The sequence below is a fragment of the Amblyomma mixtum genome, chromosome 8, assembly GCF_055824585.1.
Source record: "Amblyomma mixtum isolate Tamu chromosome 8, ASM5582458v1, whole genome shotgun sequence".
Taxonomy (NCBI): Eukaryota; Metazoa; Arthropoda; class Arachnida; order Ixodida; family Ixodidae; genus Amblyomma; species Amblyomma mixtum.
Window position 1 is genome coordinate 33815651 of NC_143019.1, and position 23134 is coordinate 33838784.

A 23134-nucleotide genomic window follows, 5' to 3' on the forward strand; every position below is an offset into this window, starting at 1 on the left:
CCCAGGCGTCCAGTGTGAGGGACATTGAATGGGAAAAGGATACTGAAAGAAAGTGAGGTGGTTGAGCAGTCCTGAGGAACCTCCAGTACTTTCATTTGGCGATGCATGTCTCCTCAGTGTTTATGTTGCGTCATGCGAAAGATTGCACAAATGGTGGGGGTATCTGGCAGCAGTTACTGCTAGTGGCTAAACTATTTGCTTATTAGTCCTTGAACTGCACCCCGAGGTGATGTTTGATTGTTGGGTTCAACAAAGTTCGGAAGCAGTATTTGCCTGGCTGATGCAGAGTGAATTGAAATACTAATCTGACTGCTAGCAAGCTTAGCTGGTAAAGTCAATACCAGAGAGAGCATGAAGTATATGTCAGGGAGTAAAGACGAAGGAAGGTGATAGGGCACATCGTTTCTATGCTTGCAACTTGGTTCCAGCGTAAATAATTGATTGCCTCATTTTTGAACAAAATGGGAGTGTGTCCATAAACCAGGTGTAGCAGTATGCAAAAGCTACCTTCAAATACCGTCACTTTGATATTTAGTGTCTAGCTCAGACTTTACATCGCACAGCCTAGCATGTCCACTGCCAGGTTTGACTGAGAAGTGGAAATATCCACGTGGTTATGGTTTAAAAGACAGACATTGCATTTTCCCGAGTCCTTTAAGAAGCTGCCATTTCTGAAGGGTAGTCGCAAGGTTACAGGACCTTTTTTTAGGCCATTGTACCATTTGCTACTGCAGGTGTCCTGTACTACGTGTACTGCATGTGGTCTTGCATTTGGACGTTTGTCTTTTTCCAGTCCACACGCCAACCATTCCATTAATCATCCTATTCTGAATGGAAAGGCAGTTCCACAGTGACAAGTAGCTGTGAGCACTGTTGTTACCTTGTTCCGTATTTCGAACCCAATGTGAATTCTGTTCTCGCTAGCTCTCGGTCATCGTTGCACATAGTGTGATCCACACACACCAAGGACGATTGAAAACCATGGCCGGAGACTATGAACACTTAATACATGACCGTGCATCACATCTTTTCATCTTTGGCCTAGGAGCGTTACTTCATTGACTGTCAGGCCAACTGAGGAGTGCCTAACACGTTGGCCAAGTCTTCCGTCGATATGGAAGGTCTGCACAATTTCTCAATGCAGTTGACTGACCTATGTGTTGGCTTTTTCTATGACGAAGGCAGCTAGCGGCCACAAGTGTTTATGATTGAGTCATGAAAACCTTGCTTCAAATTTTCCTTCACCTTAGTTAGGTGCAGTGAAATTTCGTGTGTCATTAGAGTATGCCTTGCGTGGGGCAGTTCATACAGTGGCCCAACAGTTGTAGCACTCTACTTCCGAGCACAAGTTAGCCGGTCTGATGTGTGCGCGGCCATTGTAGGTGCATTTTGATGGGGTAGTTATGCAAAAGCATTTATGTATGCACAGAGAATACATTCAGCTAGGGTTGCAGGAGCATGTTGCTGTAGAACTTTCCGACAAAAATTCTCTCAGCGTGAATCAACAGTGCAGGACATTGGGGAAAAAAACAAACAAACCAAAGAACAGGCAATGCAGGCAGTCATTGCCTGCCTTTGGCAACTAGTCTGCAAATGTCTGGCAATGCTCAGCTTTCGTAAAAGCTGTCGAGCCCACAGAATTTGTTGTCAGCATTTAAGCAGGGAACTAAGGCAACCCCAAAGCTCCAGATCTTTGAAGGGATGACGTTGAGAGGCCGACTTACTCCATCGGTTGGGCACATTTGACGAAATGTGCTTTATGCTCTGGTGTATATCTTTTCTTTTTTTTCTTGTCTTGTTCAGCTGATGTCAAAGCAGCAATCCTTTTGCTCACTACAAAGCTGCTCTCGACAAACACTGCTTGCATACCAGGTTTTGGTACTTTGCTCATATAGTACACAGCAATACCACACATACTGCATTTCCTTTTTTTTAATGACTTGCGCACATTGTCAACACAGCTGTGCATTGAAAAAAAAAAATAAAAGACATGGCAAAAACGAGCATCCTTATATAAACGAAGGCAAGCCCTTCAATGGCTTGGTAGCCGTACAACAGCAATAGAAACAACACATGCCTTAAAAACACTAGAGCTAGTCGAGTGTGCCGACACATTACAACATCACAGAACCCACAACACACACATGCACAATGGAAGTTGAAAAAGGCATAGAGGTGCAGTTATGGCTAACAAACATGAGGGACAAGCAGAGTAAGGTGGCAAGGTACAAAATCTAGCTTTACACAAAGGACCTCGTGCAAAAAAGACACTAGAAAAGGCAAACAGAGAGAAGCGTTACGACGCACTTCACAAACTGCGCATGATTTTTTATTTAGCTTTCAATACTTTACCCAGCATCAGATAGCAAAGCTACAGGTTTTACTGTCTAGCCGCAACTTTCCAACAGAATTTGGAGGCTGGAGGTGGTTAGTATCTGTTATGCTGCCAGGGAAGGCACAATTTAGCTCAAATGTACCGTGTTTTCCGGTGTATAAGACGCACTTGCCATATATGCAAGCTGTCATTGAAAAAGTTTGTATATAAGACGCACCCCAGTTTACCCAGTTAGGCTAGTGAGGCTTTATTAAACCCGCTTGCGCGACTATCGCGAAATGCACCGTACCTGTGAGCAATTCTTAAGCAACGCTAAGTGATCGAAAAAGGCAACACTCACGTCATACCCGTCCACGTTTTAGCAAAAAAGAAAGAAAAAACGATACAGCTCCCCATATGTCCATAACAACATTTTATTTCTACTTGAAACCTTCGAAGTCTTCATCTTCAGATGCGCTATCAAAAGGTTCACCCATTTCTGGAAGCAACTCGGCTGAAACATGCACTACGTACACTGAGGAAAAAAAGTTGCAAAGGGTGACTAAAAAAGAATGCCGGCTTGTCTTGACAATGGCGAGAAGCGCGATTGTCACCATCTTTTGGCGCTTCTCATTACTTTTGCTTGGGGCCTCCGAAACAGCCGCGCGTTTGCGATCCCGGAAGTCGTCATCCCCGCCGTTTCATGATAAAGATCACCTAGAATGTCGCTCACGGCGGTCCCAGTATTGAAGTATTAACCGTGTTACAACCGCGTTATTGGTAGTGATATTTTTTAGGTGAAAAAAGCTTGAGCATGAACCGTAGTAATCGATGAACTCGCACAAAAAGATGAAAAACTCGCATATTAGGCGCACCCTTGTATAGGACGCACCAGCAAGATTTTCGAAAAAAAGCCGCGTCTTATACACCGGAAAATACGGTATGTTAACATCCGGGATGGCCAAAAAGCATGTTCTAAGCTGAAAAGCACTTGAGCACTTTCTAGCTTTATCGAGCATCTGTTGTAACGTAGAAAAGTTCATCTAGGTTTACAGTATCACATCACTTAAGCTCCGAGATCGTGTTGATGTACTTGCACAGCAGCTGTAGTCAACGGAAACTTGCAAAATATGTAGCCTATGATGCCTTCGGAGAATTTCAAGCTGCAATTCTTGATTGTATTCACACAAACAGCACTTCAGAGTGTAGCACGACAACATAAACAGGCAACTGGTTACCCTTATGCATTACGATGTACAGTGCTTCTCACGCCTCGTCGCACAAAAGCAAAATCTCAGGTACCATAATTCAGATCATCAGTCTACTTGCCAGGCAGGAAACGAATGAGCACATCAAATGGACAAATGTTTGCAGGGTCCGGGGACTTTGAAGTGTTTGAGTAAGATTTGAGAACTCTTGGTACTACATAAGGCTCAAAAGTGTGAGACAGTTAATGTGAATTGAACACACGCTGTTAGAAATACCATTTGAAAACCCTGTTCCACCAAGTAACTACATGGGTGCGTAATGCCCTTGGATTCGGCACCTTAAACAGGGGCTAGTCCAATGTGTCAAGGCGTAACCGCCAAGGTGGAGCAGACTTCAAATAAGGGAGTAATTGCTCGTTAGCATGAACCCGTTGGGTGCTTGCTTGGGTGGATGCTAATGAGTAATAATACTTCCTTATTTGACACCTTTAACAGTGGCCGTGCCTTATATACATGCAACAGTGATGTCAGCCTGACTTAGTTCTAAGCTTAGTCCAGGTTTCAAAAAAGCAACATGAAGACTGCGAGACTGGTGCTTTGAGGTACTTTAAACCATTCGCAAATCAAAGGCTCGGCAAGTGGCCAAGTAGAACAAGCTCTGTTGGATTGGAGAATAATCGCACAATGAACAGTACGCAGCTTAAGCACACAGCTTAAGCACATAGCCCATATGATGGTCATACTCATATACAGCTATTTTCTCTTGGCTGTTACAAGCTCAACTTTTCTTTGGTTAGAAGCCTTCTGGAGCAGTGCTTTGGTGAAAACAGTATCTCGAAGCAACATGGAACAATACTTTCAGGTCAAGCTTACTGGGCATAAAGACCAGTGCTAGTGCTAACATTCTGTTAAACTTCAAGTTTAACATTATTTAACATGATCAGCCCCGCCGTGGTGGCTCAGTGGTTACGGTGCTCGGCTGCTGACCCGAAAGACGCGGGTTCGATCCCGGCCGCGGCGGCCGAATTTTGATGAAGGCGAAATTCTAGAGGCCCATGTGCTGTGCGATGTCAGTGCACGTTAAAGAACCCCAGGTGGTCGAAATTTCCGGAGCCCTCCACTACGGCGTCCCTCATAGCCTCAGTTGCTTCGGGACGTTAAACCCCAATACACCAATTTAACATGATCATTAAAAGGTACCATAAAGTTTTGAAAAACAACTGAGATGGATGTTTACCAAAGCATCTGTGTGTTTACGTCAATTAGCAAGAAGCAGGCTGCACATATCACGTGAGACATGGTAGATCAGCTCAGTGAACGGATAGCATTTAGAGACTTGAAATGATATCAAGAAAGAACACTGCCTTTGCATTGAGTATGTTACGATATACATCAACTGCAGCCAAATTCAAAATCCAGTAACTGTTCGGTTTTGTCGGCAACATGTAAGCAGTACAAAACAAAGGCAGATTCACCACTGTCAACATTGCAATGCATAGAAAGAGGTGGGAGTGTTTCAATAACTGAATGAAACCGCACCACATTTAAACAGTCATACAGACACAATGCGAGTGTCCATGCATTTTTCGCAATCTATGTATCACGACGCTGAACAGCAAGTCCGTATGCGACTGCATCCATGACAGTTGGCATGGAATTGACATCCTTCGGCAGTTTCCCGAAACACGCATTCTGAAAAACTACAAGCCTATGTTGTTGCACAGAAATAAGTAGTCTGTGTCACAGGGCAGGCAAATATGGTTCACACAGTGAGCAAGATTTCCTGCTGACCCTGACAACTGAAAGCTTGTTTCATCTTTGCTAGCACAAAGACAAAAACGTATTGTTTTTACGAGTGAATTGTTAGGTGAAATAGAAATAGAAGAAGTAGAAGTTGTCCCTGTTCATGTGGTGTCCTGTCTTGCAGGTAATTGTGCCACATCAATTGCATACTCCTTCACATTAACTTCACCGTAGTGCGAAGGAAAGCCAACTAGACGTCGCATCCCTTTACAGAGAGTAGACAGCACGTCGCCAACATGCGAGATTCTGTAATACTGCAGAAATTGCTCGTATCCTCCACTTTTTCCACGTTAAAATCACTGCTTCGTTGCCAACTGCGCTAAGGAGTTGTTAGTTGCAGCGGTTATTTCAGTCACTTATGTTTGTCACGTTTTTTTCCGCAAATAAAAACGGATGAAAAAGAGTAAACTCTTCAAAGCCAAACGCAATCTCAAAAATACTGGAAATGTTACCAACTAAATGGCACTATAAAGAAAAGAAAAGCTTGCATATTGTATGTGTACACATAGCTGAACAGTCGTAACATAATTTAGCAGTCCCAACACAGAATGGGTACCATTGACAGTAGGTTCTGTGCCCTCGTATTCGTTGCTATTACCACTGCTGCTTTGGCTACTGATAATTAAAAGGTGATAAAACAAGCATTTCTTAAGTTCCTGGCAGTGAATTGATTAGCACCTGCATGCAAAAAGAAAGCTAAGGTCTACATACAACGTTGTGTTGTTAAAAAAAAATGTTGACAGGAAGCACTAAACAACGAAACGAGAGAGATATGCAGTAACGCAGTCAATACCATAGGTTTAATTGTGCACCTAACACATGCTTAAAGGGCTTGCAGCTCCACAAGCCCACTTTCAGAAGCTTCAGGTGACACGTCCAGATACATATAGCTAAAAACATATCACGCACAGCAATAGTATGTATTAAAAAAAAAAGCACCATTAAATCAAACCATTTGGCAAGCCCTTTGGAAACTGCAAAACAACAGCCGTTGTGACTGTCACGACGGCGGCAACTTCCACAAGAGTTAAAACTGGGCCATTTGGCAAATAACTTGTAGACTTTGATAAAGGCAATATTATAAGAACAAAGTTTCTAGCAAAACACAAGATGCTTATATTAAATAAACAAGATGGACCACTGGGTTTAACATGCAACTTTGGTATAACTACGGGGACTATTAGTAAGCCACACACTGAACCGTGAACGATTCACGTCACAGCTGACAACGTAGAAGAGACACTCCAGTCACACTAGCTGGGCAAACCATAAAGGGTTTAGGAGTGCAGTCTATCACGATCGGAAGCAATGGCCTAAAATAAACGCACTGAGCAAGACTCGAAACATTACAAAATTTGTCTTTCGCGCATATTACGCTAAAATGCACCGGCAAGCGTCCAACGCAAAATGCCAGTCTAAAAATTGCGTAAGTATATTGACTTGCATATCTTGTGAAAAGTTAAAAGGAGAACAGTCATGCACAAGCGATGCAGTCAAAAACAAACTAACTAAAATATGACAACCGCGCCTTGGAACATGCGAGCGCACGAAATGCCCAAACGAATGCCCTTAGTGCAGCCTGGCGTTTGCTCTCAACATTTTCACACACCGAGGACTTAACGTCCCCTCACTCTGTACGAGTCCAGTTCTGAAACTATCAAGCAGGTCCGTAACAGCCAGCTTGCCGACAAGGTTCCCACCGATGAGACCATAGCAGGCCATAAAGCGCTTGCTAAAGCATGGCCTTGGCCTGGATGTACACCAATTCCTTTCTTCCCCGCGCACTTCGGCAACGAACTCCACACCATTCTGCCATGGCACGCCTCTTCGTGGTCGAAGCACACAAAGTTGAGGATGCGTGGTCACACGCACACACTTGCACACAAGTGTTGCGACAATTTAGTTTTTTTTTCTCCCTATAGATGAATGGCACAATGGATGTGTAGCACCAGTTGAAGCTGGCTGACCCAGCCTGTGAAGAAATTACGTTCGAGCAGTTGCTCTGTGAGCTGTTTGCACACCCTTTTTTTCTTCTTCTGTTTGTCTGTGATTCCTGCAAAGAAAAGAAATAAATTAGTTGCTCATTGTGCAGTGGAAAAGAGCAGGTTGGTATCTAGCACTGACAATCAGACACAGGCATCAAAGCCATTTCAACTAGGACGTCATTAACTCGAGTTTGTTCCCTGACCTATTCTGCTCTCTTCGTGTCTTTTAAAGGTGCACTGAAGAGGAATCTGAACTCGTCTTTTTGCCGCGGGAACTCAATCTACACGTTCTGAGCATTCTTAGAAACTGCGATTTATTGCCCTGTGTGGCTGATTTCCCTAATTAAATCGAATTAACGTCCGGCTCCCGCCTTTTTTTTTTTTTGAATTCTCCCCCGTACAGTGGGCGGAGTCGACCAACGCGCGCAGTGCCTTTCAGCCAGCTCCTGGAGGCTTTGCTTTCGCTTTATTTTGTTTTTTAGGTTTCCGTGAATAAAAAGTTTCATTCGCAGATAATATAGTCGCAAAATAAGCCCGCAGAAGTAAAAATATGCGCGGACTATTTGCTTCTAGGGACTACTACGTATTACTCCGCCGATGGCAGAGCGGCAAGACGCCACGGGACTGGGTGAAAGGCACTCCACGCATTGGTCGACTCCGCCCACCGTACGGGGGAGAATTTAAAAAAAAAAGGCGGGAGCCGGACGTTAATTCAATTTAATTAGGGAAATCAGCCACACAGGGCAATAAATCGAAGTTTCTAAGAATGCTCGGAATATGCAGATTGAGTTCCCGGGGCAAAAAGACGAGTTCAGATTCCTCTTCACTGCACCTTTAATCCTCTTCACTGCACCTTTAATGTTACACCTAACATTACGCTAACACATCAGGAAGCACAATTTTTCTTTCCGAACACACACACGCACACGCACACACTAAAAAAACGGAATGTGCAAAGTGAAATGGCAAAACATCCGCTCACCACACCACCAATGCCATCCGCACTGGGCCGGGTCGTGCTTCAGAAACCGACAAGCAATGGCAGCAATGCTGTTTCTTGCAACGGCACGACAGGGCACGGCCGAGAGAGCAGTGGTAAGTGTACTGCAGTCTTCCTAATGCCGGGGGCCACGTGTCAGATCCGAGGCACACGCTTCTGCGACGACCGCGACGAATTGGGCGGCGGGGAACGAGGCGGCGAACTGTGCACCCTTGACGTGCTGCCCTCCTGTATGCTAGCCTGCACGTGGGGGGGATAGGGGTGGGGTGTGCAAAAATGGACCACATTAATGCAAATCTAAGCACCCCTTTTACAGCGAGAGAGCTGCTTGAAGGGGGTTCCTCCCCAGTACACTTTGGGTAGGCTGATGACCAGCTTTGTCGCCCATTTGCCTCAAGGGAGGGCAAAGTCTCGCAGTATTCCTCCTATTATCGGATCTGGCGTTGGCACTGGCATGTGAAGCCTCGGTTCGCAGGAAGCGAAGAGAGGGGGAAATCCTCTTCTCCGCTTTCAGAGAAGGGGACAGGTGGTGGGTGGGGGAGAGGAGAGGAGGTAAAGCATGTCACACAGTCAATGGCAGACTCGATCACGCCATCCGCCTGCATGGTCTGAACCTGTCAGCGGCTGCTCCGTCCGGCGAGCACTGACACTAATGCATACACATTATTTTTTTTTTACAAAAGTGCAGACCATTGAACAGGAAGTGCTTAGGTAGTAGTGGTCACAATGTTAAGGTGCAAGTGGTTTGGGTTTGGTTTATGGGGTTTAACGTCCCAAAGCGACTAAGGCTATGAGAGATGCCGTAGTGGAGGGCTCCGGAAATTTAGACCACCTGGGGTTCTTTAACGTGCACTGACATCGCACAGCACACAGGCCTCTAGAATTTCTCCTCCAAAGAAATTCAACCGCCGCAGCCAGGATCGAACCTGCGCCTTTCGGGTCAGCAGCTGAGCACCATAACCACTGAGCCACCGCAGCGGCTTTTAGGTGCAAGTGGGATTAGCCCTTAGTTGATCATGCTATCAACTGCTCCTCTTGTATCTCGCACTAAAAAAAATAGATGTACAGCCCTTGACAAAAGTGAACAGCCCGAGGAGTTTGCTCCTAAGATGTGCGGCGAAGCTCTTGCAACGTTTGTTGGAAGTGCCAAGTTTCTCAGAGGTTAGGACGAGGGCTCCTATCAACTTTGAGATTCGGAACCTTGCCGATGGATAGAGAGTCTCACAGCTCGACTCAGGAGGAGATCCCTTTGGGCTGTTTACCTTTGACGAAGAGTGTACCTGCTACCACGGCTCCAGAAGGCCAGTGGCTCTTCAGAACTTCAAAAAGTAGCCTCTCTTGCAATCAGAGAGAGTTCTGATTGGATAATCAGAAAATGAGGGTGGCTAGAATCGCAGGTGCTTCAAATGATTACCATACATGTCTACAGTGCATTGCAGCTGGTGGTGGTGTAACTGCTAGATGCCAGTCTTCTAGCAGAGTGATTAACACACCCAAATGAATACGGTGGCATGCCAAAAAAAAAATTGGGGGGACACTTAAGCTCTGCCGTTAACGAGCCCGGTACCGTTAACGAGCCCCGTCAATGGCACCTCTTGCTCATGCGGACACTGTTTCCAAATTACGTGAAAGACCAGACGACATATATATAATCCCACTTTAACCAAGCCATACAATGTACCTGCGTGGCCTAGAGGTAGCGTGTCTGGCTCACAACCCAAGGATTAGCAGTTTGATTCCCCACTAATTGCCGCAGTTTTCTTTTCAGAGCAATTCATTTACTTCATACTATACTTACATGTTCTAATGACATTTGAGTTATGTTGCATCCTTCTAAACACAAGTTTTATCACTTTTCATTCCACGGCTCCATGTATGGATTTTGGACTTTCGACCGATCTAGCTTTTCCACACACACCATTAACAACACCAACCATGAATTGGACCCTTAACGCTATCCAATTAAAACTTGCCCTATCAATTGGGCACACAGTTTAAATGCATGAAAGAGTTTGCTGTGAAAACATGAACATTTGGCTACAAATCATGCTTGATTACAATCGACCAAGGCAGCAAATTGGGCATGATAGTGCAGCACAACCTAACATTCTAACACAGCACAAAAAAAAAGACGAAAACAGAGCAAATGAAGCGAATGTGGGCCACAAGTTCACAGGTTGGAAGTTCAGTGCTTATGTTCATCTTATCCTCTCTGCATCTCTTGCCTATTTCGAAGTGTTGTCCAGTGAAGTTGAAAAACACTTCCTAACAAGATGTGCCAAATGAATGGTCAGTGCAGTAAATATTAAGTACAAGAAATGGATTAATGCACAAAGCGCCCTTCTCCAGGTGCAGCAAAGCGCAGAAGGTTAGATACTGAACTGTTACTATCCAAAAGAATGTCACGATTAATCTGAACACAATCACGCTCATATCTACATTTATTAAAATGAGGATAATAAAGCACAGCGACAGGCTTGTAGTGAAAACCAACTGACATGGATATCAGGTAGGGTGTCCTTGTTGTGCCAGGTCCTCTCTCGAAACTGTGCCATCAACTCAAACAGGCACAAAGACCACAAGCCACCACCCGTTACCAAACTATAAAGTTCTACATTCTCGGCGCCCACAGCTGCAATACTCGTGACCCACCAGTGAGCGTGAACTTGCATTTCGGCTATTAACTGCACCGAAGTCACCCAGTGAAGCTTGCAAATCCGGTTCCAGTGACTGATGAAAAACCACATGTGGCCCGCCCCCTCAACGTCACAGCTTACCAGATGTGTATAAACGTGCAATACTGACCAATGACCCATTTTATGACCTTACCCAGCATTATAACAGATTGCCAGAGAGCTACATTAGAATAGTAGCTATATAGCAGACATCAGAGTAAGCCTCATCTACAACGTTGCAGCCCCCACCCCTACACACACACACAAAACAGAATGGACCACATCAGACCACCACATAGAGAAAACCATGTTTGCAGTCTGAAGTTTTACCAGTATGGTTACAATAAGCATGGCTAGTAACACGCCATGCCTGAATGCTGCCAGTAAAGCTTCCTGCAAGGTCTTGATTGTGAAATGCAAGCAAGCATGGCAACCTGAATCTCTCGGTGCCAAAGACTGCTTTTGCAGCACTTAAACAGCACTACCTCTGAATGCGCTAGAGACTGAAACGCACGAATTTCATACTTTCATTCGCCCGTGTCAAAGAATTTATCCTTTGAGAGTCGTGTAAACTTTAAAGGCATGAGAGCGAGATACTGAAGCAAGAAGGTGCAGATCTTGCGTAAGCACGCAGAAAAGAATAACACCGCAAGTATCTATATGAGCAATGCTGCTAGATGTTCCATGTGGCAGAATATTGTGTGCGAGGCATCTGCATGCACTAGCAAGGTGCAGAATACGATGCTAGCAAGCTCGACGCACAACACACGTCACTGCCGTTCAGTGCCAGCAGGTGCTGACTGGTCTTCATTTACTAGTACTACTGGTAAGTAGACGATGCAGCAACGGCACTAAAGCAGCAGCACTGTTCACGTGAACGCACACAACGTGGCTCACCATTCTTCTCCCGCAAAGCACGAAAACAATGGGAGGGCAAACGACACCAGGATCTTCTTGTTTCATTGTTCCATCAAACAACATAGTGCAGCCTGTTCTCTCAAATGACTGCCAGCTAGCAACTACTGTACAGACGTGTACCGAGGGAAAGGCATGCTATGATTGCGTTCTTGACGTTGCAGACTTCACTGCTTGTCGCACAAGCACACACACCTCTTTAAGCACACACAACAACACACTTCCACACTGGGAGTTTTTCAGTAAAATAGTTAAGACTAGAGCATGCGCATATCGACATCCAGTGCTGCGAAGAAAATGTGGTAGACGATCAGTAATATACAGGAAGAACCAGAGTCAAATACAGGTGATCCACATTTGTACAGTATTCACCACAGCAGTTCTATCTTTCAGATTAGGTAGGCAGGTTAGAAATACTGAAAGACACAGCTTTGTACTTGTCTAGGAGCAGCACAAGGAAACCTTGTTAACTTTTTTTTTTTTTTTTAGAAGTGACAATAACGGCCATATTGTCTTCATTACACAGGGTGCTATGCACTGAGTGCATGCACTGATATGTGCAATTTTGATGACTTTCGTTCTGTGCCAAGCACTGCACGCATGCCGACAGCTAGAGCCCGCTCCTTTTTCATTCGTGCAGAGGTGGTCGCCATACGTTGACGTAACCGCACATACATTGCTTCCCTGCAACTGCACCTCAAAAGCTGCTCAAGACTTTGAGGATGTTGCAGGACTTTAAATTGCTGTCCTCGACGATATTACCAAGTGAAAACCCTTCGTGCACAGCTATGCCTATCGTCGTCATTGGCTGAGCTGAGTAAAATGCACGACAAAGGCTTCTTCCCAATGCTCTCCAGTTAAATCTTGTCATCTTGGCTGTCGCTACAAAAAAATAAAGGAAAAGCCAGTGGTCTCTGTGCATATAAACTCCCTCCTCTCTGCAAAGAGTGGCTGCATAGCACTACCAAGGTGCAACATCTAGTGTGTAGCAATGCTACTACCAAAAAGCCTGTGAAAAGACAAAGCGTATCAGAGAGTTCTACTGCATGAAGCAATAAAACGACGACAAAAAAGCACCACAGAAGAGAACGCTGAGAAAAAAGAGAGAGAGAGAGGCAGGCGTGTGAAACGGACGAGGCGAGCGCATTTAATGGTGAGGTCATTCATCCTATTGGTCGTAAGGAAGGGGAGGGGCTAGCCTGGAGTGCGATGGGCGTCAGCCACTCTCGGGGAAGGCAGCGCTGCAGGAAAGGCACGCACGAGCTGAAGTAGGCCAGCCGGTTCACCCAGGCCGGGATCTCCTCTCCGCACAGGATCTGCACAGCAGCAGGCATGCTCAGTCAAACGGACCGAGAGGCATCAAGTTTTGCCCACAAAGTGTCATTCAACAATAACCAATAAACCAATAGAATTAAATGGACTAGCAATAGACCAATTCAACCACGTCATTGTGCAGCTTGTGTGGTGGCACAGACGGTGGGCAATATTTCAAAGTTTTGACCACAAAGTGTCATTCAACGATAACCAATAGACCAATAGAATTGAAGGGACTAGCAATAGACCAATTTCACCACGTCATTGTGCAGCTTGTGTGGTGGCACACTCAGTGGGCAACATTTCAAAGTTTTGTCCAAAAAGTGTTATTCAACGATAACCAATAGACCAATAAAATAGACCAATAGAATTAAAGGGACTAGCAACAGACCAATTGCACCATCTTCGTGCAGCTTGTGTGGTGGCACACTCGGTGGGCAACATTTCAAAGTTTTGACCACAAAGTGTCATTCAACGATAACAGACCAACAGGATAACAGAACCAATAAAATAGACCAATAGAATTAAACGGACAAGCAATAGACCAATTGCACCACATCTTTGCGCAGCCTGTGTGGTGGAACACTCTGTGGGCAACATTTCAAAACATTGCGAGTTAGAAAAGGAGCGCTATAATTAAGTATACCACTTTTCAACAGTGAGATGTCAGAAAGAAAATGCTGCGCGTAGTTCTTGCAGTTTAAATTTCAAGTTTAATCAGATATGCATTTCTACTTCCAAAAATGCTCACTTTGGCCGAGAAACAAATGACATCTGACAAATCTGCCTTTCCAAGCACAAGTCATAGCATGTCTTACTGCGCCTCTCCTTTCTCCGTGGCATTCCTCTTCGAAGTATTGCTGCCATGAGACATCTGCTAAGAACAACTACCTGCGTTCTCCGCGACAGCAATGGCGTGGGCAAATTTCGGTGAAATCACTCTGTTCTGAAAAGCAAGTTGAAAGCAAATCTTGCACGAATATGAGCAAGAAAAAAGTTTAGGGACAGTTTTAATTGAGCAACACAAACTTTTCAGCGCTAGCTGTCGCATGAAAGTGAAAAAATTTGCAAACACTTTTTTTTTTAAGCTGTGGTAGTTTTCTTCATACAAAATGTAATGATGACGGCCTTACGATCGGTCAAGTGGGTGCTTATATACTGTATGTCTGGGTCTTAGCATCTATGTCACTGCACCTAGGCTGCCGCAGCATTAATTACAGGGGCTTGCTTCTGAATCTGTCTTGTGGGGTCTTGCCGCTGAATGCGCTTCTCTTCTGCTTCAGTGGCTTGTAAGGCAAGCTCTCTGCATTTACGTCGCTTCACTACTGCTTCTGCAGCATGGACTGAACTCGTTTTCCTGTCACTGTTTCTGTTTTGGCAGAACGAGGCGGGATTTCAGCAGGCTAGTTATTTCCGCTTAAAATCTCGGGCTTGCCGGATTACTTCGGCGCCTGAAGGGCCTGGTTCCACCATTCGCATCTCAGCGACAATCATTATAAAGATTGTTTGCACAGGTATAGTTTTATATTGTTCGCATGCACTCATCCGCCGAGGTATGAGACTGAAGTCTCCTATGTGCCGTGGTTTTGCGGTGCCCTCTGTGCACAGCGGTGAAAGCTAACACTTGCGGACGGCAACGATGATGCTAAAGCAAAGCTAAGAGCAGCTAGTGCTGCAAAACTACAACAAAAACGGCCAGAGAAATGCACCAACATGTGAGCAGCCAGAGATGCAACAGAGTAGCGCCCACTCTCCCACCTTGGTCAGGGCTCCCGAGAAGTGGTTGCAGTTCTTGTTCATGAGGTGGTAGCGATCGCCGCGGAACTCGTTGCCCAGTTCCTCCACAATCTTGCGCACGTCGATCTGGTTGAAGTCTGTGTGGCCCACCAGGATGCTCTGCCTGCACAAGCAACGGGGACGCATGAAGACAGCGCACAGCAACATATCACAGAATGGTTTGTGTGTGTGTCCCTGCCCATTGTCTTGGTTTCTTACACGGAGCACAATGTGCCGTAACAAGTCGCATGTCGCTGCAACACATAACATGTAAAAAAAGCGAAGCAAAGGAATAGGAAAGACAGGCATGCCATCACAAAGTTATGCCAGTTATGCTGCTCAGTGAAATAATGTGTAAAAACTCAATGCCATAAAATTACCCTCTTGCCAATACCTCTTAACTTCACAACATCTTTCAACAATGAGGAAAAAATAAATATCTCCACTCTGTACCCATTTGGTGCCACTCTCAGAGGATCCACATTTTATTTATGCACTTCAGCAATTTCCTATTGTACACCAAGGAGGCATGCAGATAAAAATGCTCTTACAGAGTCCATGCAATGGCTTTCAAGCTGGCTTGCTCCGATGTAAGAGCTGATCGAGAAAAGGAGGAGGGCTGTTCTTAATCGCCAATGTCTCTGGTGTCACATAAGCTAAACCGCAGATATTTGCAGGATGATGACTGACCATTCAATACGTGTCAGTATTTCAGCTTTTCTTACTCTTGATGAAAACCGCTCCTAAGGCCCTTAAACTTTCACATGCTCTTGCCAAAACATACTACATAAACATCTTGAGCTTTTTTTATCTATCAACACCAAGCCAGCGCTCATTAAGCTAATTCTGCCTGCAAGCATTGCTCAGTAATTTGTTCTCCACAGCCCCTAAAAATACCTTACTCTTTAAGGAGCCAAATACACTGAAATGCAGTGCCACTCACTTGTACTTGAACTGGTCTCCAAGGTCGTTTGCAAATTTCGGCGGGATTTCGAAGATTCCAGAGAAGGCAAATGGGTGACCCCCATACGCATACTCTGGAAGATAAAAACAACATATTGTGGACAGGAATTGCAAAAGTTACGCTCAAAACACCACTTTATATAAACGGCATGCAAAACTTGCTTTCATTACTGGCATGTGCTAGGAAATAAGTAACCTGTCCTTCTGCATGTTGCAAAACATGGTAGTACGTATGTACTGTTAGAGTTATCAGTTATCAGTTAAGGTGCGCATTAAAGAACCCCAGGTGGTCGAAATTTCCAGAACCCTTCACTACGGTGTCCCTCATAGCCTGAGTCACCTTGGGAAGTTAAACCCCCCCAAGCCATGAACCATCTTTAGACACTGCCGATTGCTTAACTGCAAAAATAAATGCTCACCTGTTCCGTAGATTTCTACTCCAGTGTGGAACACTCCAAGGCCAATGGGAGCCGTGTACTCATTGATCCAGTACTGCAAGTAATGACAAAATTAAAATGTAAGGCTGGCCACAGTACAAGCATTGCAGACAAATGCTGAACTTGAACCATGTATCTCAATCCATCGATGTATTCTTGCAGTTTAAAGCTTCTTTTCATTTAGCCGTACCAATAAATGGCGTCACTGTCAGTTAGCAATATGTGCCAATATCAAAAAAGCTTCCCACACAAAACAGCTGTCTTCGACTCAGTGGTGGCACACATTATGTCTTCTTGGGGACGAAACTGCACTGTTTTGAGCTGGGTTTTGTTGAACATAAGCAGCTAAGGCTGTCACGTGCCAAACACTAGGTTATAAAGTCTGCATGTTGTGTTTGAAAGAAATAAAGGATTTCGATGGCGAAGTTCATTCAAAATCACTTCCTTCTGTCCAGAAAAAAAAGAAGGCAAACCAAATCTAGAATTGTTTTTCGCCTAACAGCAACCGAGATTGGAAAGGACTCTCTGTTCGCCGTATGGAGTGAAATGTAGCTTCCCCATCATACACATTGTTGCCATCTATGCAAGACGGCACTTGTCAGAAAAAGTGCCCGAGGATAAGTTTCTTTGGCTGTATTGCCAATGTTCTCACATTTCAACGACCACATTACATGACAGGGAAGACAAACAGCATACGAGGGGGTACCCAAAAGAAACCGGACTTATTTTTGTTTGAACTTATTTCTTCACATTTTAAGCACAGACCTTCAATCTCCTTCAAAGTATTCCCCACTTGCAATGATACGCTTGTCGAATCTTTCATTCCATTTTTCAAAACATTGTTTAAATTCATCTTTTGTGATGCTTCACAGTGCCTCCGTCGTTTTTTTCTTCACCTCAGCAACATCAGCGAAACGCTTTCCATTCACCTAATTTTTCATTCTAGGAAACAAAGAAAGTAGCACGGGGCAAGGTCGGGAGAGTATGAGGGTTGAGGAATAGGGGTCATGCCATTTTTGGTCCAAAATTGTCGTAGAGACAGGGCGGTGTGAGCAGGGGCATTGCCATGATGGAAAAACCAGTCACCCGACCACCACAAATCTGGCCGCTTCCACCGCACACTGTTGCCCAATCTTTTCAAAACATCCAAGTAGAAATCCTGGCTAACTGTCTGACCCTGCGGAACAAATTCTCAATGGACGACTCCTCTCACGTCGAAAAAACAAATCAGCATTGTTTTGAGGTTTGGTTCATCCTGACGAGCTTTCTTGAGGCGAGGTGAATTTGAAGTTTTCCATTGCAATGATTGTTGCTTTGATTCAGGATTCGATTCAGGAACACTTGAGTTGTCCCCATAGCATCGTCCTTGTACGTCTTTCTTAATATTTCAAGAGTTTCCATTCAACTTTTTCGGAGCAAAAATCGTAATTTCACCGGCGCACGCTGTTCACGAAAATCAGCCATTGCAAAAACGACGTTCACACAAAACAGTCGTCACTCTAAAACTCTGCCTAAACTAGTCTGACCTCCTTCAACTACGGCACTCGGCTTACTGACTCTGGAATGTTCGTTCTATGCGCTCCTAGTGGCAAAACGCGGTACCACAGAAGCTTTGCCGAGCAAAAAATTTTGTCCGGTTTCTTTTGGGTACCCCCTCGTACATAACAATAACAAGTAAGCTTACTGATCTGACTGGAATTTAACTGCTAAGCATGCATATTGATAGGAATACTGTATCTGACTTTCTAAGGCCTCTGTTATTCACTTAGCATCCACACATCACTTGTCTACCCTCACGGTTACTCAATTAACCATCCGAAATGTGCAATCAAGAGAGTTACCATATCATAAACATTGAGAATCACAGGTTCCCGAGCCATGGCTGTCCACTGGAGCACCAGACCTGCAGTGGAAGAAGAGAAGAGGGAAAGTGGCGAAAAAGTATGGCCAACCACATGAACAGCTCAGTCAGTGGAACTGATAAGCAAACTGTATCTGACACTGACAAACAACGGCAACTTATCAATTATTGCTGCACTCTGGTCATGTGATGCACAAGCCCATCACTCACAATAATTAGCACCCATAAGGAACTACTCTGAGTTTTTTTTATACTTTTCACCGACAGAGAGGGGCATTTAAGGCTAAATGCCATCCAACTTGTTGCACACATCTTTTAACACATAACTTGCCTTATTGAGCAAAAACCCATGTGTGTGTGCGTGTGTGTGTGTATGTGTGTGCATGATAACGCTCGACGATACCCATAGAAGATGGCGTCCCCTGCAGCCTGTCAGGTGGCGGTTGGGACAACCCGAATCGCACAAGTCCCACCAGTGGCAGCACCTGCCATCCCAGGGCAGTGGCGCATCGCTTAACTGCTGCACCACTGTGCCAGTAGTGGTGTGATGACTCCCAGGGGTCTATGAATGTTAAGCAGAGAAAGACCCATTCTGCATATGCGAGCACTAACCCATTAACTATCATGTGAAACCCTTAAGGCAGATCAGCACGCAGATCTACGTAGTTGCAGAGCTAAGCAGAGGAAGAACTGCCAGCTTCGTGGCATCGGTCTACATCACGCCGCAAGGCAAATGCATTCACAAAGCTTGCGTTTACCCCCCACTCTCCTCCAAAAAATATATGAAAACTTGTGGGCACATTCTGCACTCAGTAAGGCCACACTGGTTTGGGGGCGACAGGCTGTGCTCAGTTTGTGCTGGGTGGAAAACAAGCAGGGGATGTCGTTGATGACTTTCTACAGATAAAGTTAGGGCCTTGGTAAGCAAGTAATTGTTGGAGGTGGCATAGGGCGACATTTTGGAGAACAGAATCCACAACATCTGTGGTGCAACTTTTGATTACCAGACACCTGAAAATAGACTGGAAAACTTCTACATCTTGACAAGCAGTAACAGGTGTGTTCTTTGTGCAGTCCACCTTTTTCACAAGCTGAGGCACCCTCTGAGGAGTGCGCGAAAATTCGTCCGCCACCCGGAAAACTGGTTGAAAACACATGTGGGCTATGCAGGCACGATCAGCTCTCACAAAATGCCAACTGTACGTGTGAAACGACAGGTGCGTGCTTGACAGCTGCTTGCACCTGTCATCAGCAAGAATTGTGCATGCACACTAAACCCTGGCAGTTTGTTTTCAACCAGCGGAGCTCGGGAGAGGGTATAGGAGGTGAGATGCACATGCGTGGAGCAGCCATGTGAAAAAGGCAGGTTAAACACGGCACTTCTGGCCATACTGACCAAGTGAGACCCAAGCGATTTTCCGGTTCTCCACTATTGTGGCATCAGCCCGGTGTATGCGGGAACGTTTTGTAAATTAAGGCAAATCAGAAATTACTTTCATCAATGCATTGAGAAGCTATACAGGCACGCCCTATAGCCATCCTGGGCGAACAAGATCCGAGATTACAAAGGTGAGGGCTACTGCTTCAAAGCATAGGAGCTGTACATCAAATGATGCATTTCCCCTGCGCTGAAAGCATTCAGCTAAAAATGCAGAAACTTGAATGCTTCAAACCTATTCAGATGTGGGTTAACAAGAACTGAACCAGCTAACTGCCAGAAACATCAGCACGATCCCCCAACATCTATTCTTCTAGAATGAATTAAGGCGACAACAAATGCTTCTTTTTTCACATAATTTCCTCAGAGCAAAAAACCTGCTGCCTGAACTTCACTGCATGAGAAAAACAGCAGCTCTTCCAATAGACATAGCAACAGCCGCAGCCTTTAGACAAAGAGCAGTAAGAACGTCACACATCGTAAAGTTCACAGTTCTTGTGCCCTACAAGGGCCAGCCATGTGGAAAGGCATTTATTTAAGGGCTACACAGGACAATTTTCCAGATGTTGTTCTCAGAGTAAGCAAAAAAAAAAAAAAATGCTTCAGCACTTCAGTGTGTAATTTCCATACACAGAAATCACTGGCTATGCCAGCAATAGCACCTCAGGGTCGTAGTCTGCCCGGCAATAAAGTGCGATCCGCTACACTGAAAAAATACCAATTTAAGTCTAGGCATTGGAACAGGACATCCTCAAAACAAACTGGAGCATCTGTGGCGAAATTTCGGTTACACCATTATATATTTAATATGCAGGTTAACAATGTTTGTATCAGCTAAACACAACCAATCATTTCAATGAAGGGATACAAACCACTATCTGAAAAGGTAAGCATATGCTAAACACTTGCCTTCTATGTTACGCTGAAGAACATGGCATCTACTGGTAGCGTCTGCACAAATACTGCGCACTATACTTTGAGCAGCACACTTCGGTTTCTGACGTGCCCTTTCCTGAGCCCGGACATCAACAGTAAATACTTTTTCTCGCCTCATCAGATAGTTGCTAAATGATATAGAATGTTTAGTTCTCTTAACAAAGGGCGCACAACATCTTTTGAAATTCAAGTTCAAAAACAAGGGGCACAGCTATCGCCTGGCTACATCAAGCAAGCCCTCTAACAGATAACGCATTGGGCTTGTTGACGATTCATATTTTGTTGTGAAATACTGTAAAAAAAGACTACTGTTCTCATCCGCTGCTCTTACACGCTCTTTACAACAAAATGGCCCCTAATTTATTTATTACAAGCAACCTAGCAAGAATCTAGGAGTAAAAACTAACGCACCAGTACCCGTAAAACTTTGTACCAGTAGTAAACGAAGGACCCTAAAGCCAGTCTTCAAGCAGTCCTGTCTGCAGGTTGTAAAGGAAGCACCAGATATGAAAGCTCAGATAACAAAAGCTTTAAAAAGAGCAAACAAAAAATGTAGATTTGCCCCCCCCCCCCCCCCCCCCCCACCTAAAGTTCACTTATCAGTGAACAGTCACATCACTGCAGCCAGTAGATAAGTCCAGATAAGGGAACAGGCAAAAGATTAGCAAAACAAAGGAGCAAACTTGTGCCAACAGTATCAACAATCATAGGAATTTGGTGCACGAAATGAATGTTATCAAGAAGGCAGGATCTGCTTCATTTGCAGTTCATGTGAGAACATCAGAATGATTAGGCAATGCCAAGTCTTTAGTTGCATTGCATATTTATGCCGAAAGATGTGTCACAGAGGTAGCATTAGAAGACTAGCTTTTCGAAATGTACTGCTCTCAGCAATGCAAGCACGCAGAGAGAGATACAATGTGATGAAACAGTTGGCATTGTCTTGGAAAAAACAAAACAAGGGCCTTACGATGTGACAGCACGCAGCGCACAGGCTACGCAGAGATGATGAAACACTGAACAAAGCAGGCCGTCTTTAGCTCCCAGGAGAGTTTACTGACACCCATGAGATAGCCATCTCTATAGCACGACTGTTTTTCTGTCTCCCAGGCGAGTTCACTGGCCTCGCTGGGACGGCCAATCCTCTCGGCAAGTTAGCAGGTGGCAAACGGTCAGCTTCAGAATCGCAAAAGCGCATTTTCTTGACGGATCTTTCCAACTCTGATACCACGTTAGCAAAGCTTTCCAGCACGCAATGACAAGGAACAGGGCAGCAATTTATGCACCCGAGATCCCGGCCTGAATGCGGAACTAGAGCAGACTGCGCGAACAACAAATTGCGTTCGAATTCCGACAATTTCCGCTACGGTAGATTCGTGAGTTCCTCATTGGGGCGTCATCGCGGCGAGGAGTCACGACTCAGACGCCATCAACCTTCAGGAGAACCAACCCCACACGTAAACATAAGAAAACAGCTGTTGCACGAAGATAGCAAGACACACGCCAACATGAACAGGCGCGTTCGGACGCTGCAGCGTCTCCGAATTCTTACACATCGTTCCCTCTTCGATGCATTCAAGCCAATCGGGTGGCGTGCATCTTGGCTAGAAGGGAAGAGGAAATTTAGAGAGCTTGTGCGCTTCAGCCGCAGGTTTTTGCGCAGGCTTTTGCTTTCGGATCCTATCTACAATCACGACCAGAACACGCATAACTCAACACCCCCTTGCTAAGGGTCCCACCGGAAAGCGCAATACTGCACCAGGACCATCTCCCCCGCGTAATAACCTAGTTTATCTGCGGTCCAAGCGGATACGGGAGTAAATTAACTGAAAGCGAGTACGGACATACTTTGATAAAGGGTGTCGTAATGTCAGTGTGACGACGTCGGGCTGGTATTCACGAATGCGTGTTTTCGGTAAAAATTCAAACTCACACGTGCACAAGGTATAAAATATTAAACCATACACGAGGAAGCGAGCTGGCTACTTCGTCGAACAGCCTTGAGCTCGTCAAATGCTCGAGACGGAATGAATGAATGGTAATCAATGCTGCGAAAATCACTAAGAGAACGAGATTTCTCTGACGGGAGTTATCGCCGCAACGGTCTGCTATTCCGTCTAGCTGCACAACGCTGAAATGATGAGAGAGCATACGGAGTCTGCGGTTAAACGTGCGACGGGAATAGCAAGAACAATGAAACTAAACGTCATGATGGTCGTTGCAGCGTCTCTCCCTTCATACAGAGAGAATAAAACTGAAAATACAAGATCTCACCTAGGAGAAGAATGGAACAGCGTTGTGCGTCGCCGTAGAGCAGCCGTGGTGCCGTCAAACACTTTTTTTCCCCCAATCGCGCAACTTATGCAATCCACTGCATCGTGATTACGGGATCAATTTTGACTAGCAGCAATCGCCCGCTGAATGCCAGCGGCCATTGCTAAACAAAAATGGGACGCTGTGCTCGAGGCTAGCCCCAACTGCGTAGCGAGGCTGCGTTTGAGATTACGTA

At 45.1% G+C, this 23134-nt stretch overlaps 1 protein-coding gene across 1 annotated transcript; it reads right to left on the reverse strand.

The window, feature by feature from the left end:
* Window positions 1-1921: 1921 nt before the first annotated feature.
* LOC149331978 (deubiquitinase DESI2-like) lies at window positions 1922-23086 on the reverse strand. Its single transcript, XM_089556971.1, has 8 exons — window positions 22900-23086; window positions 18232-18293; window positions 16373-16445; window positions 15934-16027; window positions 14973-15114; window positions 13106-13216; window positions 8293-8556; window positions 1922-7378 (listed from the first exon to the last, which is right to left on the reverse strand). The coding sequence occupies exons 2-7, from the start codon at window positions 18268-18270 to the stop codon at window positions 8446-8448; spliced, it is 570 nt and encodes a 189-aa protein (XP_089413097.1). The 5' UTR covers window positions 18271-18293; window positions 22900-23086; the 3' UTR covers window positions 1922-7378; window positions 8293-8445.
* Between the last annotated feature and the right edge of the window lie 48 nt (window positions 23087-23134).